Source organism: Coregonus lavaretus (assembly GCF_964263955.1).
Source record: "Coregonus lavaretus genome assembly, chromosome: 23".
Taxonomy (NCBI): domain Eukaryota; kingdom Metazoa; phylum Chordata; class Actinopteri; order Salmoniformes; family Salmonidae; genus Coregonus; species Coregonus lavaretus.
In genome coordinates this window covers 45,689,920-45,715,293 of record NC_140010.1, presented here as the reverse complement: position 1 = coordinate 45,715,293, position 25,374 = coordinate 45,689,920, and the positions used below count along the sequence as shown (strand labels likewise).

The window sequence follows — 25,374 nt, the reverse complement described above, 5'->3', positions numbered from 1 at the left end:
GCTTGCATCCGTCCACTGTTCTCATTGTAATGCAAGGCTGCAAGGTATGATCTAAAACAAAAAATAACGGATAAAAAAAAGAAGCACAGGATACATTTGATGGGTTGTGACAATTGAGAGACAACCAATAGAAAGGGCTTTGATACACTTTCAGTAGTTAGAAAAATTATCATATTTTTTAAATTACTTTACCAACTTCACATGCATTCCCTTGTAGGAGAAGGCAGTGTGCTTTGGCAGGAAGTGCAGCATCAGAGAGTGGTACGCCTCTAGCCCTGATGACTGGTAGTGCGGAGAGTTGTAAGATGTCCTTCAGGATCAAAGCCCCATGTAGAATCTTCTCCAACCCCACTGAGGTGGCAGAGTCTGGAATTCAATTTAAAAACAGAATTAACCATTATATTCTAAGATTGGCTGTTTTGTAAAAACAAATGTACTACATGTAGGATATGGACACATACTTGGTTCCAGCCACTCCTTTGCCTGTTCCTCTGCTTGCAGTGACGCATGAGGACACGATAGGTTGGTGTGTTGCTTCTGTACGTGGTACAGTACAACTTTCCATTTCAGCACAATCATTTCTCTTTTTTCTTCAGGAGTCGTTGCACATGACCAGTAGAGGTGGTTGATAATGGAGTTCTGCCACAGCGATTTTCTTGCGTAGAGCTAATCACAGTAGAATATGAACAGATAATACAAATGTACACATAGATGGGTAGAATAATCATACCCAGTTATATAATGACCCCAAAAAAGGTTTTTCTTACATTTGGCCAAATATCAAAGCGATGCTTTGTATCTGGCATGTTATATGGCGGATCCATTTAATGATCTGCCTATTTCGGTCAGTGATGAGGGTTCCAACCACCAGCTCAGCACTCTCAACAAACTGCTTAGTCCTCTTCAAGCCCTCCAGCTCAGACCACGTGACGCTCATCGTCTCATTGCTCTAAGATAAACAAAAACCAAAATACACGTCAATGAAATTGGGACAGCGCCATATTGTTGATTGTTTGACATCCTAGACATATTTCAGTATGTGAACACAAATTAAATCTGCTCAGGTTTTATGATAATAAATTATTGGTATTGACAGCTTTTTCACAATAACTGCCTGGTCATGAGGTGAGCAGTATAAATGTGACATATGTGACTCGTTTCAGGAAACTAGGTGTATGTCGCACGTCACTACTTCACAGGAGAGGCATTTGAACGTACACATGCATTTTTTATCAAAATGCGTTTTTTTGGCAGAAATGCCTTCTGGAATATGTGAACTTTTGTGTGCCTTAACAACAAACTTGTATTCCATCTGTAAATATGAATAAAACTGTTAAATTACGAGCCTAGTTGATTTGGCCACGGAAAAAGACATGAACCTTCCCACTAGCCATGACTTGCTGAGATAATAGGCTGGACATGCCGGGAGATGAGTTTGGATTGGTCTGCCATGTAGCATGATTCTGTCTATAACGTGAGCTGTTCAGTATGTATTGATAGTCCTTTCTACCGCACCATTTTTGAAAGATATAACGTACTGTTCGCTAGCTAGCGAACGTTACGTGTATGATATGTGTAGTATTATTATTCAAATCACAAAACCATTTGCATTGCTAGGTATTGCCTAATGTTAGCTAGCTAACATTGAACCTAGTTGGTTAGCTCTTTAGCTACCTGCAGATTCATACTACTGCTATGACAATGTTTGTATTTGTATTAGTATGAGCTGGGATTATGCCAGTTAATTGTTTAGCTAGCTAGCTACATGTCTAAACAGACTCCACTTCGCCAGATGATTACATGACCCATCAAGTTAGCCAGGTGTGTCTGGGGGTGATTACGGCCATCAATTGTAATTCATGAACATGTGTACATGTCTAGACAATAGTGACCCATCCACTTAGCTAGACGTGGCTGGCGGGTGGTTACAGCATTTCCTTCACATGACCCATCAATTTAGACAAGTGTGCCAGGTAAGCATCATCTAATAATTATAAATTATTTATAAAATATTTCTGTTTTTGATATTGCTACTATGCAAGTAACCATTTCACAGTACCATTTACACCTTCTGTATCCTGTGCATGTAACAAATAAATATAGTGTGTGTTTTCCAGAGTGAAGAACAACATGACCTGCACCAAAGTCAGATTAGGATATAGGCAAAGGACTAGATAAAGTGTATTTTTACCTGGAGTTTTTCCTATTGTAGGCTACTACTTTTACCACTTTTAGTCTTGAAATCTTTGGTTGTTTACTAAACTACTCATTCTGTTTAGCACATGGCCTCACATGTGAATCCTTAAAGATATGGGTGGGGCTAAGGCTTAAGAGGTTGTGAACAACGCTGAATGGGTGTAGACAAAGAAGAGCTCTCCAGTAGGTGTACCAAAACATTAAAGTGCCATTTTCTCAAAAGGCGGGTTACAAGTTTATCAACTTTTTTGAAAATATATTAATTATCTAAAAGATGTTAGATCAGTAGTTATACCTAATCATCAATAAACATCAATTTAATGCCTATTTTCACAGTAATTTATGATTTTACTATACTATTTTGTTCTATGATTGTTAATGTGAATGTTTTTTACTTGCTTAGGCCATTTTTTTCTACCCTCGGGGATCAATAAAGTATATCTTATCTCACAGACTAATATATCAGCGTAATGCATTTGTACAGACTAGCTATTATTTATCACATCATACAAGCAATATTATATAATATAGCTAAAAGTGAATTAGCTAGCTACCTTGCCAATTGACCTAACTAGCTAGCCAGCCAACTTTTGGCGAACAATTCTAGGCGCTCAACTTTTGGCGGACAAATTTGGTATGCAATGAAATGACTGACCAAATTTGGTGAACAATTTTTTGGAGCTCAAGTTTTGGCGGACAACTGCTGGTATGCAATGCAATGACATTGACCAACAGGACAATTACTTTAGCTGACGTTAGCTAGCTAGGTAACAGAGAGGGGTGGCTGGCTCCCATGTCTCAATCCCAGACATGTTTTTGGAACACAGTCAGAAGTTGACAAGCTGGATAAACTTGCTAGCTAGCAGAGAGAGAGGCTATGACACGTTAGCTAAGTTAGCTGGTCAAAAACATTGCAGGAAGTGTAGCTTTACTAGTTAACAGGTAGCAACCTTATAATAAATGTTAGCTAGCTAGATATAACAATCTAGAAATGTTATAGATATATATAATTTATACAAAATACATAGTTAGGTCAGTCAGGCATAAAGTGTGGCTATCTATATGAAAGGCTTACCACATTGAACTTACCCGGTTTATCTTCATCACTGCCGACACTCGCAATGTAACGTTACCGGTAGGTTGGTAGGAAACAGAGGTAGCAGGCTTCACATTCACGCTCGGCACAGCACCTGGTTTCAGTCGAAGTCTCATTCCGAAATCTACCTTCCACTCGTTATAGGGATCAAAATCCCCCGGGGTTAAATGAGCACCGCATACAGTAGACGTGACTGCGGTTCCCTTACTCCAATCCGCTCGCTTCAACCGGACAAACAGGTCCCACTTAAAAGCTAGCTTCTCATTTTTGGGCCACAAATGAGTCGTAAACCCTGTCCTTGTGGGTATTACTGCACCCAGCAACAACACATCTCCTTGGCATACTTAGCTTTTAAAAAACCTGTTGGATCTGAAATGAAAAGAACACTAGCTACTACTACAACACTCACTAGCTTGCTCAACTACCACTACCAAACGCACAGGAAAAGAGCAGATGCAGTTTTTCGTATAGATTGATATGGTTTCTACTTCGAAGATGTACATATTACCTCACCAGCGCCAAAACATGGTTTTTAATGTAATTACATGATAGCATGGCTATTAACTAACGTTAGCTAGGTGGAATTAGCAAGGTAGCACCTGTTCTCCATATGACGTTAAGAAATAGTGCATTGTGGGTAGTTCCGAAGACATCGGGAAGTTAATACATTTATAAAAATGCAAAAACATTACTATGTTTGTTGTTTTAGGTATCCAGATCATGATAACAACTAAGTTACTAAGTCTTTGACCACAATGTGTTACTTTGGTGAGTAACCATTTAAAAATATGTAAGTTAAGAAAAAAGATTGAAGAGATTTGGCTACCATTTATCTTGCTATTAGGGTTGGCTAACTTGCAAGTCTGTAAGCTTGCTAGTTAACATTACACTAGCTAGCTAGCGCAGCACACACAAAGTTTTTTCTCGTTGGCTAGCTTGTAATTTAGTTTGCTAAGAAACACAGCACAAACTAGCAGACTGTTAGCTATACATTTTGCATCCAAATACAGCCAGGTTACAGTTACCAAATAGCTAGCTATGGTGAAGTTAACGTAACTTTTTTTTTGTTTATACCTCATATGCTATGCTAGCCCCTTGCTATGATTGCTGCTATGTAGCATGTTAGCCTACCAGCATTTCTGTATTGTATGCCTTTTACCAGCTAATACTGTTAGCACACTAGCACAGCTAATGCTACAATAGCCATTCCTAATGTGTGCTAGCCCATTACTATCCTATTGCTGCTATGCATATGTTACATCATTGTCATTTCTACTGTATAGCCTCACATTGCTTTACTGTGGTGTAATATACACTACATGACAAAAGTATGTGGATACCTGCTCATCGAACATTTCATTCCAAAATCATGGGCATTAATATGGAGTTGATCCCCCCCTTTGCTGCTATAACAGCATCCACTCTTCTGGGGAGGCTTTCCACTAGATGTTGGAACATTGCTGTGGGACTTGCTTCCATTCAGCCACAAGAGCATTAGTGAGGTCGGGCACTGATGTTGGGCGATTAGGCCTGGCTGGCAGTCGGCATTCCAATTCATCCCAAAGGTGTTCGATGAGGTTGAGGTCAGGGCTCTGTGCAGGCGAGTCAAGTTCTTCCACACCGATCTCGACAAACCAATTCTGTATGGACCTCACTTTGTGCACGGGGACATTGTCATGCTGAAACAGGAAAGGGCCTTTCCCAAACTGTTGCCACAAAGTTGGAAGCAAATAATCGTCTAGAATGTCATTATATGCTGTAGCATTAATATTTCCCTTCACTGGAACTAAGGGGCCTTGCCTGAACCATGAAAAACAGCCCCAGGCCATTATTCCGCCTCCACCAAACTTTACAGTTGGCACTATGCAATTGGGCAGGTAGCGTTCTCCTGGCATTCGCCTAACCCAGATTCGTCTGTCGGACTGCCAGATGGTGAAGCGTAATATTAATCACTCCAGAGAACGCATTTCCACTGCTCCAGAGTCCAATGGCGGGGAGCTTTACACCACTCCAGCCGACACTTGGCATTGCGCGTGGTGATCTTAGGCTTGTTTGCGGCTGCTCGGCAATGGAAACCCATTTAATGAAGCTCCCGACGAACAGTTATTGTGCTGACGTTGCTTCCAGAGGCAGTTTGGAACTCGGTAGTGAGTGTTGCAACCGAGGACAGGCAATTTTCACGCGCTTCAGCACTCGCCGGTCCCGTTCTGTGAGCTTGTGTGGCCTACTACTTCGCGGCTGAGCCGTTGTTGCTCCTAGACGTTTCTACTTCACAATAACAGCACTTACAGTTGACCAGGGCAGCTCTAGCAGGGCAGAAATGTGACAAACTGACTTGTTGGAAAGGTGGCATCCTATGACGGTGCCATGTTGAAAGTCACTGAGCTCTTCAGTAAGGCCATTCTACTGCCAATGTTTGTCTATGGAGATTGCATTGTCGGTGTGCTCGATGTTATACGCCTGTCAGCAACGGGTTTGCTGAAATAGCCAAATCCACTAATTTGAAGGGGTATCCACATACTTTTGTATATATAGTGTATATTCCGTTTCTTCTGTCCATTAAAGAAAACCACTTTCACCTATTCCATCAGTCTACTTCCTATTATCGTGTGTGTGCCTGTCTGTGGTAATAAACGTGTGTGGACTGTACATCTTCTCCTACTGGTCATTCACCCTTCTAACCCGAGGGCCCAGGCCGATTGTACCTATATATAAACCGGCACCTCTTTCTGAGTCTACCACCAGTTGGTGGCACTCTCTTTCAGTCTCTCTCCTTGGCTCTCCCTCGCTCTGGCTCCCTCTCTCTGTCTCCATCTGTCTCTGGCCCTCTCCCCACTCTCTGGCCCTCTCTGCCCCTCCCCCCCACCCCCTCTCTGGCCCTCTTTTCCCTCGCTCTCCCTGTCCTTCTCGCTCTCCCTTTCCCTCTGCCTCGCTCTCGCGCTATGCCTACCTCACCTCTCCCTCTGCCTCGCTCTCCCCCTCTCCCACTGCCTCTCTCTCGCTCTCACTGCCTCTCTCTCTCTCACTGTCTCTCTCACTGCCTCTCTCTCTCTCACTGCCTCTCTCTCTCTCACTGCCTCTCTCTCTCTCACTGCCTCTCTCTCTCTCACTGCCTCTCTCTCTCACTGCCTCTCTCTCTCACTGCCTCTCTCTCTCACTGCCTCTCTCTCTCTCTCTCACTGCCTCTCTCTCCCCCACTGCCTCTCTCTCTCTCTCCCCCACTGCCTCTCTCTCTCTCTCGCCCACTGCCTCTCTCTCTCTCTCGCCCACTGCCTCTCTCTCTCTCTCGCCCACTGCCTCTCTCTCTCTCGCCCACTGCCTCTCTCGCCCACTGCCTCTCTCGCCCACTGCCTCTCTCGCCCTCTCCCACTGCCTCTCTCACCCTCTCCCACTGCCTCTCTCGCCCTCTCCCACTGCCTCTCTCGCCCTCTCCCACTGCCTCTCTCGCCCTCTCCCACTGCCCTCCATCTCTCTCTCCCACAGCCCTCCATCTCTCTCTCCCACAGCCCTCCATCTCTCTCTCCCACAGCCCTCCATCTCTCCCTCGTCAGAGGGGAGGGAAACCAGCCATATGGCGAGCTGGAGCAGAGAGAGAGGAGGCTCACTGCATGATAATGAGCCTACCGTCTTCGCGGTGACGTCAATCCAACCCCAGCCAACCCAGCAAACCCCCCCCCTTAACCCCTGCTATTTTTAGACCTGCTTTGAAGATGACTTTCTCTCCTTTTTCTCTCCTGTGTCTGTTGTTGAGTTGGGAAGTCTGGAGTAATGGTGTCAGTTTCTGAAGTGACACCAGACGAAAGGGTTGCCTGGGTCATGTTCATTAGGCACCTGGACTTGTACAATACGAAAAGCTCCTTTTCACTTTCCATTTCAAAACATTATGTATGCTATGGTTGGCCCTACTGAACACAACCCTAGTTTAACTCAGCCGTGTCACTTGCAGTACATTCCATGACAAGTCATCTGTGCGCAGTTGAGCTCAGTAAAACATCTTGCAGTTTGTTTTTCTTCCATGTGTTATTTACTAGGTCTTTAGCAGGTATCTTATTGGTTAAAACTTATCGTCATTTTTACCCCCCTACCCCTTTCAAACAGACAACCTGAACCTGTAAAAAGAAGGTAACTCTGTTTGAAATGAGTTTTGATTGAATCGTGACCTGTGCGTATTATATATGGCACTGTACAAGCATCATGACAGACAATTAAGCGCTTGACATTAATACGTCTTCACTTGTCTGGACAAGAAGAATATAGATTTAAGTTGTTTGAATGGACAAGTAAAAAAAGTAGTCAAAAGTCAAAATCAAAAGTAACAGTCAGTATCTGGTGTGGCCACCAGCTGCATTAAGTACTGCAGTGCATCTCCTCCTCATGGACTGCACCAGATTTGCCAGTTCTTGCTGTGAGATGTTACCCCACTCTTCCACCAAGGCACCTGCAAGGTCCCGGACATTTCTGGGGTGAATGGCCCTAGCCTTCACCCTCCGATCCAACAGGTCCCAGACGTGCTCAATGGGATTGAGATCCAGGCTCTTCGCTGGCCATGGCAGAACACTGACATCCCTGTCTTGCAGGAAATCATGCACAGAACGAGCAGTATGGCTGGTGGCATTGTCATGCTGGAGGGTCATGTCAGGATGAGCCTGCAGGAAGGGTACCACATGAGGGAGGAGGATGTCTTCCCTGTAACGCACAGCGTTGAGATTGCCTGCAATGACAACAAGCTCAGTCCGATGATGCTGTGACTCACCCCCCCAGACCATGACGGACCCTCCACCTCGATCCCGCTCCAGAGCACAGGCCTCGGTGTAACGCTCATTCCTTCGACGAAAAACGCAAATCTGACCATCACCCCTGGTGAGACAAAACCGCGACTCGTCAGTGAAGAGACTTTTTACCAGTCCTGTTTGGTCCAGTGATGGTGGGATTGTGCCCATAGTGCCTATTGCGGACAGTCCGAGAACTGATGGAGGGATTGTGCGTTCCGGGCAGTTGTTGTTGCCATCCTGTACCTGTCCCACAGGTGTGATGTTCGTATGTACCGATCCTGTGCAGGTGTTGTTACACGTGGTCTGCCACTGCGAGGACGATCAGCTGTCCGTCCTGTCTCCCTGTAGCACTGTCTTAGGCGTCTCACAGTACGGACATTGCAATTTATTGCCCTGGCCACATCTGCAGACCTCATGCCTCCTTGCAGCATGCCTAAGGCACTTTCACGCAGATGAGCAGTGACCCTGGTTACCTTTCTTTTGGTGTTTTTCAGAGTCAGTAGAAAGGCCTCTTTAGTGTCCTAAGTTTTCATAACTGTGACATTAATTGCCTACCATCTGTAAACTGTTAGTGTCTTAACGACCGTTCCACAGGAGCATGTTCATTAATTGTTTATGGTTCATTGAACAAGCATTGGATTTTTACGAATTATCTTTGAAAGACAGGGTCCTGAAAAAGGGATGTTTCTTTTTTTGCTGAGTTTAGATTAAAGGTCAGATTGGATTACCAAATTCCAATCTGAATGAAAATAATCTATTTTTTCCGTTTTTAAATACCCAATTCTGAGATTTAATCCCATCTGATTGCCCAAATCCAATCAGAATAGTTTTGAAAAACTGGGAGATTATTAGGCCTAAATACACCATTGTGAGAGTGTGTACGCAGCATCGGTTCTAACTCTACTAGAAAACCAACGGTTTGTTACCACATTTGTGCAGTGGCACATTAGGTTAATCAAGCATTATAGTACATTTTGCAACATGGTTCCATGTTTCAAAACAAAGTGTGATGCCATACAATAATTTGACCCTGATGAAGGTCTATTGATACCGAAATGGTGTAAGATTAATTAAATCTGTGAAACATTCAAGTAGAACTGACAGCGTTTTAGCAGCATGAAATCCCCAGGAAGAAGATGACAAATAATAAAATAATAGTAAGGCATTTGTGAAAATTCTATAGCAATATAGAGTGGGAAAACAGCCATGCGTTTGGACACTGTAGCAAATAAAACCTAATAAAAACGTGTCAGTCTTGTCCAGGACCAGAGTCTACACAGACCAGTGCACCATAGCCAATCAGCGCTACAGTAGGCCTATATGAAAATAAGCCTTTTGCCACACGGGCCTGCCATCTTTGAACTGGACTGTGTGTTTACAGGCAGTAGCAACAGCGCGACTTTAGACCATTATAAAGCATTCACCAAAAAACACAAATTACTGTACATCGGAAGAGATTTCTGCAAATATGTAAATATCAAGGAGTCCTCTTACATTGGGAACTTTACAGTCTTATTGATCAAACAACCATGAACAGATAGGCTCTCTCTCCTCCCTAAGATCAACAACTAATGTTAGCAAGAGCAAGACAAGCTAAAATCTAACGAGGCAAGAATACATAAACCCTCTCAAACTTCTTCAGCTTGTAGTTGGCTGTCAAAGTTGCACTGATAGCCTGCTCGCTCTTCTGCAGTTTGTCTGCCAATGCATGCTTGTCCCAACCCACGTTTTGACTACTGAATGGGAACTGCCTGCCAGTTGATCGATGCCAAATACATTTGATTTGCAACTAAGAGATATGCCTGCCAACTGTGAATAACAGTCGTTCAAGTTCAGCATAGCTAGCTAGCTAGCAAAGCGATTCACATTTCTTGCTAGTTAACCAAATGACACCTGTATCTCTAGCTGTAAGCACCCAAAAATTATTTGAGGACACATTGTCACCCACTCACCCACTGACATGATATCCTCCCAGCAGCTAGCTAACTAACATTAGGCTCTGTGTTTTTAGCTTGTTAAATAAATAGCTACATAAATATGCTAGCCTATTAGACATGTTATGACTGACTTGTGATCATTGCCTTTGCTAGTTTGATTGTATTGACATTCCCAGCCGTGTTACATTCATCAGTTTTTGTCGAACATATTGAGTCATTGAAACTGACACAGTGCATCCCGAATGGGTGGAGGCAGCAAGCAATGTCCCTGGCCAGCTGTGATTTACAACCTGCTAGCAATATTTTTTGGATTATCAAGAAATGTATTGGTGATTTATATTAATTATGCACTGAACTGCATCCATCTATTCTGCCAAAAATGCCTTAGTGTACGTCATGGAATATTGAGTCAAATAGAACCTATTTTTAAAACCTAAAGTTGGTTTTGTAGCATAAACTGATAATTTAATATTTTTGACTGATATGATCTGTTTGTTTCATATCTACAAACTAGTTAAAACACTGTAAGTTCCAATTTAATATCACCAGTGTGCTGGAGTTTCTTTGCATTATACCATACAATAGTTTAAAAGACGAAAAAACTACAATAAAACAACCCTAGTAATGGGCTGCGCATCATGCATAGCACAAAGCAATCAAGTGAATGCATACACATTTTCACATGCAGGCCAGCAGATGGCGCTACATCCTGCTACATAACCAGCAGTGGAATTGGGTGCACGTCATTGGTCAGGCCAGGGAAAGTTAATGGGGCCGTACATGTGGCCAAACTCCATGGAGACACAGCAGGCTTCAATAGTGTGTCTCTCTCTGTACCAGCCCTGCCGTCTCAACATGTACATGCTGGTTTGGTGTGTGTGTGTGTACATGCTGCTTTGGTGGGGTGTGTACGTGCCCGATATGCTGCTTCGGGTTTCCGTCAGGAAAAATTGGCACAAGACAACGTAAATTAGAGAAATGTACCGGACATCCATATGCATTGGGTGGTAACGGATTAGGGCGTCCACCCATGGTGCACAAAATCACATTTCGATTATTGTAATGCATCTTAACAGAATATAAATTAGCCTGTAAAGTTGTAATAAAGTAGAACGATGTTCTTATACCAACATGACAGGTTTTATTGAAAAGCAAAACATTGCCCGTTGTGTCTTCATCCCTGCTACACTAAACAAAAATATAAACGCAACATGTAAAGTGTTGGTCCCAACACTTTACATGAGCTGAAATAAAACATCCCAGAAATGTTCCATATGCACAAAAAGCTTATTTCTCTCAAATGTTGTGCACAAATTAGTTTACATTCCGTTAGTGAGCATTTCTCCTTCGCTAAGATAATCCATCCACCTGACAGGGGTGGCATATCAAGAAGCTGATTAAACAGCATTATCATTACACAGGTTCACCTTGTGCTGGAGACAATAAAAGGCCACTAAAATGTGCAGTCTTGTCACACAACACAATGTCACAGATGTTTCAAGTTTTGAGGAAGTGTGCAATTGGCATGCTGACTGCAGGAATGTCCACCAGAGCTGTTGCCAGAAAAGTGAATGTGAATTTCTCTACCATAAGCCGCCTCCAACATTGTTTTAGAGAATTTGGCAGTACATCCAACCGGCCTCACAACCGCTGACCACGTGTATGGCGTTGTGTGGGCGAGTGGTTTGCTGAAATCAACGTTGTGAACAGAGTGCTCCATGGTAGGGGTGGGGTTATGGTATGGGCAGGCATAAGCAAAGGACACAATTGCATTTTACCGATGGAAATTTCAATGCACAGAGATACCGTGACAAGATTCTGAGGCCCATTGTCATGCCATTCATCCGCCACCATCACCTCATGTTTCAGCACGATAATGCATGGCCCCATGACGCAAGGATCTGTACACAATTCTTAAAAGCTGAAAATGTCCCAGTTCTTCCATGGCCTGCATACTCAGCTGATGTCACTCTTTGAGCATATTTGGGATGTTCCGGATCGTTCTGTACAACAGCACGTTCCAGTTCCCACCAATATCCAGCAACTTCGCACAGCCTCTGAAGAGGAGTGGGACAACATTCCACAGGCCACAATCAACAGCCTGATCAACTCTATTCGAACAAGATGTTTCGCGCTGCATGAGGCAAATGGTGGTCACACCAGACACTGACTGGTTTTCTGATCCACACCTCTACCTTTTTTTTGGGCATCTGTGACCAACAGATGCATATCTGTATTCCCAGTCATGTGAAATCCAGAGATTAGGGCCTAATTAATTTATTTCAATTGACTGATTTCTGAACTGTAACTCAGTCAAATCTTTGAAATTGTTTCATGTTGCTTTTATATTTTTGTTCAGTATATAAATCATAAATGAATATCATTAAAAAAATTAAAAATAAAGAACAGGTTGCCTACACAGTAATAAAACATCACTTCAAAATATAATATTTTTATAATATAATTTGCAAGCGACCTGTATGAAAATGTTTACTAATAAATAACAGCTGTTTTCAAATACAATCTAGGTCTCTCTCATGTAATTTAGCCTAGGCATGAACATTTTAATTAGGCCTAATAAACAACAAAACATGGCCGTCTACGAACACCAGGGCTGGCTGATCATGGCTAGAAGGGATCCAGCTTTTGTCATATCAATATCAGATTTGACTTTTCGTAGCAGTGTAACAAGTGTTGCACTTCATGTTGTATAACTACACAACATCTGAATAGTTCCCATGCCTGATATGACTGTACATTCATTTTGTTGTTATAAGTACCATTTTTAATGTGGTACACTTCCTTCTCCTTCTGCATGCCCCCTCATAAACATCCCCTCCCCCCCTACCTATTCCCTGTCTACTGTATCCATGTGGAAGAGGTAGGTTACTGAAAGTTTTTACCATGAATATACTAATCAATCCTATATGTTTAAACACAGATATTGAGTGTACATTTTCACTGACGTAATAGTATGGTCTTCTACCAGTATATTGTGATATTTATGCATTTCTGAACTTTCCATCTGTTGATTTGTGAATGCTGAACATGCTAGCTAGCTAATGTACTTTCAATGTTGTCATTGGGCTAGCATGGCTATTCATGTCCCCTGTTGTTAATTTGTACTTTAGTTGGTGCATAAGGGCATAAATTGGTGCATAAGAGCAGCACAACACTTCATTTATGGATGTTGTTTGTTTCTTTATCAGGTATGTAATGTGTTTTTGTTTGTTATGATACTTATGACAATATTTTACTGTTAGTTTGCAAGTGCACGTCATGTTCTAATTGTACGTAACGCCCGGCTGTCATTTATGAAGGTTGGCTAGCCTAGGACCAACTATACTGTACATTGCATTATACATTTTATACTGTACACTGCACTATATTGTATTGTTATCTAAGGAGACAATTGTTATTCTTAGCCCTGTCACCTGTATCCATGTGGAAGAGAGGAGTTGGTCCATAAGGGCATATGGTCATATTTAAGCCGATCAAAACACAACACAGAGGCAATCTACACCGGTCACAGCAGGTTAGGAGAACTTACGCAGCAGGTTAGGAGAATTAACAAAGCAGGTTAAGGTTAGGAAAATAGTTAGTTAAAATGCAAAAAATATATACTTTTGACATTAATTTGACAAAAGCTGGATACCTTCTAGCCACGACCGGCCCGGTCCGCCCCACTCCCGCTGCGATTCATCACCACAGCAGTGGAAAGAGGACACTCTAGGTGGCCACAAAATGAAGAAATTATAAAACTGATGTTGGACAATCAAATTTGATATGTAAATAAACAAAATACGTTAAGGCTGGTTTATTGAGAGAAAGCTTATTTTACAATGCTCCTGTGAAAGCAGAGTTCTACTGGATGATGCTTATAAATGTTATATTTATTGTCATTTGAACTATCGTGGGGTCGTGACTCGTGGGATGTGCGATATACGTGGCTTATTGATAACTAATTTGAATATATATATATATATATATACATATACATATATACATACATACATACATATATACATACATACATACATACATACATACATACATACATACATACATACATACATACATACATACATACATACATACATACATACATACATACATACATACATACATACATACATACATACATACATACATACATACATACATACATACATACATACATACCCTTTAAAAATATATATTTCCCTTTATTACTTTCCAACCCCACCATCCCTTCCCTAATTGGAGTAAACTAGTGAACAACAATGCGTAGGCCTCTACTTCATGCTTATGCATACTATATACATTTTATGGACACAGTCAATAATTATATATTTTTTGTTTTTACTCCTGAACTTCCTCCAATCATTTTCATGATGTCCATCTGGTATGCTTCTATATGCCATATCTTTCTAACTGTGCTCTTTCACAAAAGCTCACAATATATAACCTATATACTTATTATGGACACAGCATGTCTTACACTAGTTATCTTGTTGTTATTAGTTGTTGTTATTAGTCCCATCCTACAGCTCATTTCCAAGCAGCTTGAGGATTTACTACCCTATGAAGTATATTTGCCTTTGAAGTTGGAGCACATCGACTGGTATTTCCATCAATGAATAAAAAGCATTATTTTGCAATGGATAATTTTTTTCTCCCTGACAATTTGACCAGCAACAATTGTCTTTATCTGCAAAAAATGTATAACATGGGGTCCAAAAAGCCATCATTTACCAGCTAACGGAAACCCTGGTGTGTGTGTGGTGGCGACATGGCTACAGCTGACCCTTGTTGGCGGACTGCCCATGGTAAGCGTTTGACCTGGAATCAGATCCGACACCGCGGGAGCCAACGTAGAAACTATTTGAGTAGAGCAGCCGAAAGACTCTGGGGATGGAGAGTCATAGGCCCTTGTCCTTATGTCCAGAAACAAACCCAAACCTCTAGCCATGTGCTTCAAGTGGGAAAAAAAGGTCCTGAATTCCAAATGGACTCCTATACTCCCTATAGCTGAATGTACCAACTCAAACTCCCCTGACTGATATCCAGATACAAATCTGCACATAAAAAGCATCTAACAAGCTAATTACTTTGACAGGTGATTCATTAAAATATCACACAAACGTGTGTGCGTGTCTCTCCTCTTCATAAAAGCGGAGGTGGGGAAGAAGAGAAGATGAATCTTGACTCGTGATGAGGGAATGGAGGTGGTGTGAAGCAATGTCTTAAAGATAGGACAGTAACAAAACACAAAGCTTTCTGAGATTTCCCTTGGCGGGGGGAATGTGGGTGGGGGAGACCTGTTTGGTAGGTTTGGATTGAGAAGATTTCCTTAAATAAAAAATACAAACGACAACATTTCACTGCACCTATGTGACAATAATATGACTAAACACCTCCCTCTGCAACTGGATCCTGGACTTCCTGACGGGCCGACACCAGGTGGTAAGGGTAGGTAACAACACATCTGCCACACTGATCCTCAACACGGGGGCCCCTCAGGGGTGCGTGCTCAGTCCCCTCCTGTACTCCCTGTTCACCCATGACTGCATGGCCAGGCACGACTCCAACTCCACCATTAAGTTTGCCGACGACACAACAGTGGTAGACCTGATCACCGACAACGATGAGACAGCCTATAGGGAGGAGGTCAGAGACCTGGCCGTGTGGTGCCAGGATAACAACCTCTCCCTCAACGTGACCAAGACAAAGGAGATGATTGTGGTCTACAGGAAAAAAAAGAGGACTGAGCCAAGCTTCCTGCAATCCAGGACCTCTATGGCGGTGTCAGAGGAAGGCCCTCAAAATTGTCAAAGACTCCAGCCACCCTAGTCATAGACTGTTCTCTCTGCTACCGCACGGCAAGCGGTACCGGAGTGCCATGTCTAGGTCCAAAAGACTTCTCAACAGCTTCTACCCCCAAGCCATAAGACTCCTGAACAGCTAATCATGGCTACCCGGACTATTTGCACTGTCCCCCCACCCCATCTTTTTACGCTGCTGCTACTCTGTTAATTATTTATGCATAGTCACTTTAACTCTACCCACATGTACATATTACTTCAACTACCTCAACTAGCCGGTGCCCCCGCACATTGACTCTGCACCGGTACCCCCGTGTATATTTAGCCTCCCTACTGTTATTTTATTTTACTTCTGCTCTTTTTTTCTCAACACTTTTTTGTTGTTGTTTTATTTTACTTTTTTATTAAAAAACAAATGCACTGTTGGTTAAGGGCTGTAAGTAAGCATTTCACTGTAATGTCTGCACCTGTTGTATTCGGCGCATGTGGCCAATAACATTTGATTTGATTTGAAGCCACTCCTGCGTTGTCTTGGCTGTGTGTTTAGGGTCGTTGTCCTGTTGGAAGGTGAACCTTCGCCCCAGTCTGAGGTCCTGCGCACTCTGGAGCAGGTTTTCATCAAGGATCTCTCTGTATTTTGCTCCATTCATCTTTGCCTCGATCCTGACTAGTCTCCCAGTCCCTGCCGCTGAAAAACATCCCCACAGCATGCTGCCGCCACCACCATGCTTCACCGTAGGGATGGTGTCAGGTTTCCTCCAGATGTGACGCTTGGCATTCAGGCCAACGAGTTCAATCTTGGTTTCATCAGACTAGAGATTCTTGTTTCTCATGGTCTGAGAGTCTTTAACTCCAAGCGGGCTGTCATGTGCCTTTTACTGAGGAGTGGCTTCCGTCTGTTTACAACAACACCATAATGTCTCTCTGCCTCTTCAACTAAATATTCAACTAAAATACAATATTAATAGCACCTTGAAGACGATAATAATAATAATGAGTGTTATGAAGCAACACTTGGCGACACGCTTTTCAATCTGTCACCACCTCCTGCAAAACCAACTGGATTTGAATTAGCAACGCACAGGGGGGTGAAACGACATCCTGAGCCCAGCGGAAAGCTCTGCACACTCCACTGCTAAGTTTGGGTGTGTGATTTAAGAGAAAGCGAGAGAGGTAAAGAGAAAGACAGCGAGAGGGAGAGACGAGAGAGAAGTGTGTATGTGTGTGTGTTACAGAGAGAAGAAATATCATTCCAGCTCCCCCAGACAGGCCCCTGTGAGGCTGTGGATTTGAGACTGAAAAATGACCACCATCTCACCCCCCCCCCCCCCCCCCATGCCATTCAGACAATAACTAGGTAATGTGTGACCTTGTGCCCAGTGGAGGGAAGCACAGCCAATAAGAAAGTGTGAATTAGATTCAGAGTCACAGAGGTCTGTGAGAGTGGGTGACCGTGTGACTTGAATCCAGTCAGACTATTAGTCTTGGTTGGTAGAACTTCACCTCAGTAGGTATTGGATCAATCGATCTAATTGATGTTGAAGATATATTTTTCAAGAGAGACCAGCTATGGTTCATGTTTTCAACCCAATAGTGAAAAAGGAAGATGCGGTTGCTATTTTGAATGCACCTTGCATGTCGTTTGCCATATTCTACATCAATCTTAAAATGACCTTCTTGTCCCTTTCCTCCTCTTACACTACGTGACTAGACCTAATGAGACCACCCCGGTCAGAGTCAATGTGTGTCTGTGTCCATGTCTGTGCGTGTGTGGCAGTGATCGCTGGTGGGCGGAGCCCATCCTCCTATATAGCCAGCCACCGCCTCCTCTAATGTGAAGCCTGCACAGCCTGGTCACACTAGTACTTACACTAGTACAGGGCGGACAGCGTTGTTCATGTTGCCGTAGGCTGCTCTTCCCAGCAGCTCTCTGAAGCAGCTCTCGGCCAGGGCCGCTGGGTTCTCCTCGCCTTCCTGCTCTGTCCTCGAAGGCGTGCCAGGTGGGCCCACCCTGAGAGAAGGAGAGAGAGAGAGAATAGATCAAAATCGCTGTTATCTTACCACAGATAAGCGCAATGCAAGGTGGTGCACTCAAACATAAAATATTTATTGCCTTGAAATAAAAATGCATGAGTACCAGTAACATTAGTACCAGTATCTCAACAGATATTGAATAAGAAAGTGAATCGTGAAGGATAAACTCCTCAGCTGTTTTGGTCCGGCAGTTATGACGTTGCAGCGAGCGAGAGAGAGGGGGGAGGGGGGTTGACGGGAGACAAAATCAGTCCATCAGAGAAAATAGAAGAAATCAATGAGAGAGAGTGCAGGTCTAGAGTAAGTCTCATCAGCGATAAATCTGTAAATAATCTGTGTGTGTGTGTCTGATGTGAAATGGCTAGCTAGTTAGCGGTGCGCGCTAATAGCGTTCAATCAACTTATGAGTGTGTGTTTGAGAGAAAGTGTGTGCGCGCACGAGAGAGAGCGGGAGAGAGAGGCACACACAAGTTAATCCGCATCTTTATGATGATTTACACAACTACACTATATATATATATATATATATATATATATCTAAGTATGTGGAACTGTTTAGTACCAAACATAAAGGGTTAAATACATTTCCACAAAATTAAATGTTTCCTCATCTTTCTTATATACACTATATATACAAAAGTATGTAGACACCCCTTCAAATTAGTGGATTTGGCTATTTCAGCAACACCGGTTGCTGACAGGTGTATAATATGGAGCAGACAGCCAAGCAATTTCCATAGACAAACATTGGCAGTAGAATGGCCTTACTGAAGAGCTCAGTGACTTTCAATATGGTACCATCACATGATGCCACCTTTCCAACAAGTCAGTTCGTAAAATTTCTGCCCTGCTAGAGTTGCCCTGGTCAACTGTAAGTGCTGTTATTGTGAAGTGGAAACATCTAGGAGCAACAACGGATCAGCCGCGAAGTGGTAGGCTCACAGAACGGGACCACCGAGTGCTGAAGCGCTTAACGTGTAAAAATAGTCCGTCCTCGGTTGCAACACTCACTACCAAATTCCAAATTGCCTCTGGTAGCAACCTCAGCACAATAACTGTTTGTGGGGAGCTTCATGAGCCTAAGAACACCATGCGCAATGCGAAGCGTCAGCTGGAGTGGTGTAAAGCTCGCTGCTATTGGACTCTGGAGCAGTGGAACGCGTTCTCTGGAGTGATGAATCACGCTTTACCACCTGACAGTCGGATGGACAAATCTGGGTTTGGCGGATGCCAGGCGAACGCTACCTGCCCTAATGCATATTGCCAACTGTAAAGTTTGGTGGAGGAGGAATAATGATCCGGGGCTGTTTTTCATGTTTCGGGCTAGGCCCCTTAGTTCCAGTGAAGGAAAATCTTAATGCTACAGCATACAATGACATTCTAGACGAGTCTGTGCTTCCAACTTTGTGGCAACAGTATGAGGAAGGCCCTTTCCTGTTTCAGTATGACAATGCCCCCGTGCACAAAGCAAGGTCCATACAGAAATGGTTTGTCAAGATCAGTGTGGAAGAACTTGACTGGCCTGCACAGAGCCCTGACCTAAACTCCATCGAATACCTTTGGCATGAATTGAAACGCCGACTGTGAGCCAGGCCTAATCGCCGAACATCAGTGCCCAACCTCACTAATGCTCTCGTGGCTGAATGGAAGCAAGTCCCCACAGCAATGTTCCAACATCTAGTGGAAAGCCTTCCCAGAATAGTGGAGGCTGTTATTTACATTTAAGTCATTTAGCAGACGCTCTTATCCAGAGCGACTTACAATTAGTGCATACATTATTATTTTATTTTTTCATACTGGCCCCCCTGTGGGAATCGAACCCACAACCCTGGCGTTGCAAAAGCCATGCTCTACCAACTGAGCTACATCCCTGCCGGCCATTCCCTCCCCTACCCTGGACGACGCTGGGCCAATTGTGCGCCCCCCCCATGGGTCTCCCGGTCGCGGCCGGCTACGATAGAGCCTGGATTCGAACCAGGATCTCTAGTGGCACAGCTAGCACTGCGATGCAGTGCCTTAGAGCACTGCGCCACTCGGGAGCAGCAAAGGTTATAGCAGCAAAGGTGGGACCAACTCCATATTAATGCCCATGATTATGGAATGAGATGTTCGATGAGCAGGTGTCCACATACTTTTTGTAATGTAATGTATGACTGTGTCCAAAATGGCACCCTATACCCTATATAGTGCACTACTTTTGAACAGATATATGCACTAAGGAATAGGGTGCAATTTGGGACTCAAATGCATTCTCCTCGCATCCTCTGTTCTTGCCTCCTTCTCAAAACCCATTGGATGAGAAAGCCAACCTCCTCCAATGGGTTTTGAGGAGGAGGCGAGGAGAGAGGACGCGAGGAGTATGCAATTGAGATTCTCCCTATGAGTTTCCCTATAGTGTGGAGTTGAAAGTGAAAAAAAAAAAGTAATATTTCTACGTGAAGCCTAATGAGTTTGTCTGTACTGAACAATGTATTGTCTATTGTGTGTGATATTGGCAAATTAATGAAAACCTCAATCATTTCCCCGCAATAAGCCCGGCCACAGATAGGCTGTGGGCATCAGTCGGGAGAGAAAAACAATTATTTGCAGCCCACACGCAGTTCATGGAAGATGTAACGCTTATTGATTGTTTTCCAACCAAGCCTCAAAATTAGGGAAAATAAATGAGAAATAAAAATTAAACAAGCCAGCCGATAAATGTCTCCAATAGGCTTACGGGTGATTGCTCAGAGAGAGAGAAAGGGAGAGGGGAGGGGGGATAAATAGGGGCAGAAAGAGAGTGCAAGTTAGAGAGGGGCAGAGAGAGAGAGAGAGAGAGAGAGAGAGAGAGAGATTATGCATTTTCAACAATTTAGAGAAAGCAGTTTTTTAGCTAATATCTGTGTAGCAGCCATGCGGCAGTCAAGGTTGTCCACAAGGTCGCTTATTTGAGCAGTGGTGAGACACCTTTTACAAAAGGAATCGACCGGCGCAACAGCAGGAATTAATTTGAGACAGAGAGCCATTCCCTCGCAGCCGACCATTAAACGGGTAATCTGACGTTCGAAAAACAACAAAGCAGCCACTGTTCTGTTAAACAGCTGTGGGATGGGGCTGGAGAAATCTAATTCATAGACTGAGCTATAGATGCAAATACTGACCATTCATGACATCAAAATCAATAGAGTAAAACAAGCTTATATTTTGGGTTATTATGGGGTATGACAATTGAACTAAGCTCATGAGACATTTATAAGTTACTGTTATATGCTTCAAGATTGAATGGGTATATATAATTAATTTAAAAGTTTTAAAAAATGGATGGGGGGGGGGGGGGGGGGGTACTAAGCTAACATATGGAATTGTTTTATGATGGACATACCATTTGTATTTGTATTTATTATGGACCCCCATTAGCTGCTGCCAAGGCAGGAGCTACTCTTCCTGGGGTCCAGCAAAAGTAAGGCAGTTATACAATTGTGAAAACATTACAATACATTCACAACACATTAAGTGTGTGCCCTCAGGCCCCTACCCCACTAACACATATCTGCAAAACAAAATCCTTGTGTATGTGTGTGTTCAGTGCGCATTTTATCATGTGTGTCTGCATGTGTCTGTGCCTATGTGTGTGTTGCATCACAGTCCCCGCTGTTCCATAAGGTGTTTTTTAATCTGTTTATTAAATCTAATTTTACTGCTTGCATGAGTTACTTGATGTGGAATAGAGTTCCATGTATTCATGGCTCTACAGTATGTAGTACTGTCTGCCTCCCATAGTCTGTTCTGGACTTGGGGACTGTGAAGAGACCTCTGGTGGCATGTCTTGAGGGGTATGCATGGGTGTCCGAGCTGTGTACCAGTAGTCCAAACAGACAGCTCAGTATATTCATCATGTCAATAACTCTCACAAGTAGTGATGAAGTCAATCTCTCCTCCACTTTGAACAAGGAGAGATTGACATGCATATTATTAATGTTAGCTCTCTGTGTACATCCAAGGGCCAGCCGTGCTGCCCTGTTCTGAGCCAATTGCAACTGTCCTAAGTCCCTCTTTGTGGCACCTGACCATACAACAGAACAGTAGTCCAGGTGCGACAAAAATAAGGCCTGTAGGACGTGCCTTGTTGATAGTTCTGTTAAGAAGGCAGAGCAGCACTTTGTTATGGACAGACTTCTCCCCATCTTGGCTACTGCTGTATCAACATGTTTTGTCAATGACAGTTTACAATACAGGGTTACTCCAAGCAGTTTAGTCACCTCAACAGGCTCAATTCCCACATTAGTTATTACAATATTTAGTTTAGTTTTAGGGTTTAGTGAATGATTTGTCCCAAATACAATGCTTTTAGTTTTTGAAATATTTAGGACTAACTTATTCCTTGCCAGCCATTCTGAAACTAACTGCAGCTATTTGTTAAGTGTTGCAGTCACTTTACTCAAAGCCAGTGGCATGTCGTTAGTAAAGATTGAAAAAAGTAAGGGGCCTAGAGAGCTGCCCTGGGGAATTCCTGATTCTACTGGATTATGTTGGAGAGGCTTCCATTAAAGAACACCCTCTGTGTTCTGTTAGACAAGTACCTCTTTATCCACAATATAGCAGGGGGTGTAAAGCCATAACAAATAAAATGTTCCAGCAGCAGACTATCATCGATAATTTCAAAAGCCTCACTGAAGTCTAACAAAAAATATTTGTATCATCAATTTCTCTCAGCCAATCATCAGTCATTTGTGTAAGTGCTGTGCTTGTTGAATGTCCTTCCCTATAAGCATGCTGAAAGTCTGTTGTCAATTTGTTTACCGTAAAATAGCATTGTATCTGGTCAAACACAGGGATGGTTTGTCGGCTATTTGAGCCAGTAAAGGGGGCTTTACTATTATTAGGTAGCGTAATGCAACCCCACTGTTCTGTGGCCTCTAATGCCCATCATTGTAACAATCACTAACTATTGCCATCCTCATAATCATAATCTCCATTATCATCACCCTCCACATCATCCCATTCCACAGAGGTCGTTTCCTAGAAAGCCGCACCTTGGTTCATGTGGCAACGGGACAAAAAGGGTTAACCTTGTTGGTGATGAGGGTGAAGTCATTTCGATTGCATTGTCAATATCCTTTTTCAAGAAAAAGGTCTCCAAGACCCCTTGGTGGATGATGATGATCCAGTATATACCAGTATATAAGCTAACCCGACCCTAGCACATGCGGCAAATCAATGGCAGTGATAAATTGACAGGTGGGGCACAGTAGCGCAGCGGAGATCATATCAATGTCTCCTTGTGCAGCTCATTTCTTCTCAGCCTTCATATCGCACACCGGCGTGGCTCAGAGTCTATATGACACTAGCCACTTTGCATTCAGGTCACACTCTGGCACCACGAAGACCATTAAATTAAATCAGATGTCCTTCACCCTATGCTGGCAGGGTTTTGGTGGGCTGAGCCTTCTTTCCAAAAGAAAAAGATCCTTTCCTTATCCTTGGACCCGGACACGAGATGTGACAAGGAGAAAGCTGTTGACTTTTCATAATCTCTTCCATCTTTAGGCACAAAATAGGGTGCACAAAATGGCGTTTGCCACAGACAGTGGAAGTGACATTAAACGCGATGCCAGACCCGGCATCCAATTTCAGCATACACAATCGCTTTGACATGCTTCGCTCTCTCTCAAATTACACCCTGAGCCGACCCCATGAGGTGCACACATCTCCCACCTTCGACTGAACTGGGAGTGGGGGGCTTCATACTTCTCCCCTGATCTGGAGGCCAGTTATTTTCCTGAGTGCAGACTTTAAAGTTTAATAGCATCGCCTTATGGGGGGCCAGGGAGGGAAGAGAGTCACCAGGGAGTAAAGGGGATTAGGGATTATTATGGCCCATGGTGGCTTGAGAAATGCATCCTTACATTCCTTTGTGGCTTGAATTATTTTATTTGACATGTTTAAAACAGAGTTGCCTAAGCAAATGAGTACATTTCCTTTCCTCCCTCCATCCTTTGTACATACTGTGTCTTCGGAAAGAATTCAGATCCCTTGACTTTTTCCACATTTTGTTACGTTACAGCCTTAATCTAAAATTGATTAAATTGTTTAAAATCCTCAGCAATCTACACACAATACCCCATAATGACAACACCAAAACAGATTGTTAAAAAAAAAAAATAGATTATTTACATACGTTTTCAGCCCGTTTGCTATGAGACTCGAAATTGAGCTCACGTGCATCCTGTTTCCATTGACCATCCTTGAGATATTTCTACAAATTGATTGGAGTCAACCTGTCATAAATTCAATTGATTGGACATGATTTGGAAAGGCACACACCTGTCTATATAAGGTCTCACAGTTGACAGTGCATGTCAGAGCTAAAAACAAACCATGAGGTCGAAGGAATTGTCCGTAGAGCTCCGAGACAGGATTGTGTCAAGGCATAGATCTGGGGAAGGGTACCAAAACATTTCAGCAGCATTGAAGGTCCCCAAGAACACAGTGGCCTCCATCACTCTTAAATGGAAGAAGTTTGGAACCACTAAGACTCTTCCTAGAGCTGGCCGCCCGTCCAAACTGAGCAATCGGGGGAGAAGGGCCTTGGTCAGGGAGGTGACCAAGAACCTGATGGTCACTCTGACAGAGCTCCAGAGTTCCTCTGTGGAGATGGGAGAACCTTCCAGAAGGACAACCATCTCTGCAGCACTCCACCAATCAGGCCTTTATGGTAGAGTTGTCAGACGGAAGACACTCCTCAGTAAAAGGCATATGACAGCCCGCTTGGAGTTGGCCAAAGGTACCTAAAGGACTCTCAGACCATGAGAAACAAGATTCTCTGGTCTGATGAAACCAAGATATAACTCTTTGGCCTGAATGCCAAGTGTCACGTCTGGAGGAAACCTGGCACCATCCCTACGGTGAAGCACTGTGGTGCCAGCATCATGCTGTGGGGATGTTTTTTCAGCGGCAGGGACTGGGAGACTATAATAATAATAATAATAATAATAATAATAATAATAATATGCCATTTAGCAGACGCTTTTATCCAAAGCGACTTACAGTCATGTGCGCATACATTTTTTTTACAGATGGGTGGTCCCGGGGATCGAACCCACTACCCTGGCGTTACAAGCGCCGTGCTCTACAAGCTGAGCTACGGAGGACCACAAGAGACTAGTCAGGATCGAGGCAAAGATGAATGGAGCAAAGTACAGAGAGATCCTTGATGAAAACCTGCTCCAAAGCGCTCAAGACCTCAAACTGGGGGTGAAGGTTCACCTTCCAACAGGACAACGACCCTAAGCACACAACCAAGACAACGCAAGACTGGCTTCGGGACAAGTCTCTGAATGTCCTCGAGTGGCCCAGCCAGAGGCCGGACTTGAACCCGATCAAAGATCTCTAGAGAGACCTGAAAATAGATGTGCTACAATGCTCCCCATCCAACCTGACACTTGGGACAGGAAAAACTCAAAATACAGGTGTGCCAAGTTTATAGCGTCATACCCAAGAAGACTTGATGCTGTAATCACTGCCAAAGGTGCTTCAACAAAGTACTGAGTAAAGGG

The 25,374-nt window shown here is 43.3% G+C and overlaps 1 protein-coding gene and 1 long non-coding RNA gene across 3 annotated transcripts in view; both read right to left on the bottom strand.

Moving 5' to 3' along the window:
- efr3a (EFR3 homolog A) overlaps positions 1-25,374 on the bottom strand; it is a 289,375-nt gene that overhangs the window by 104,248 nt on the left and 159,753 nt on the right. For both annotated transcript variants that reach the window (XM_084139708.1, XM_084139709.1), the window contains exon 8: positions 17,676-17,816. In XM_084139708.1, coding sequence (XP_083995834.1) covers positions 17,676-17,816 — 141 coding nt within the window. The remainder of the gene's footprint in view (positions 1-17,675; positions 17,817-25,374) is intronic.
- On the bottom strand, positions 13-556 carry LOC311099086. The gene is made up of 3 exons (XR_014609682.1): positions 462-556; positions 193-366; positions 13-51 (listed from the first exon to the last, which is right to left on the bottom strand). It is a non-coding gene; the product is annotated as an uncharacterized lncRNA (long non-coding RNA).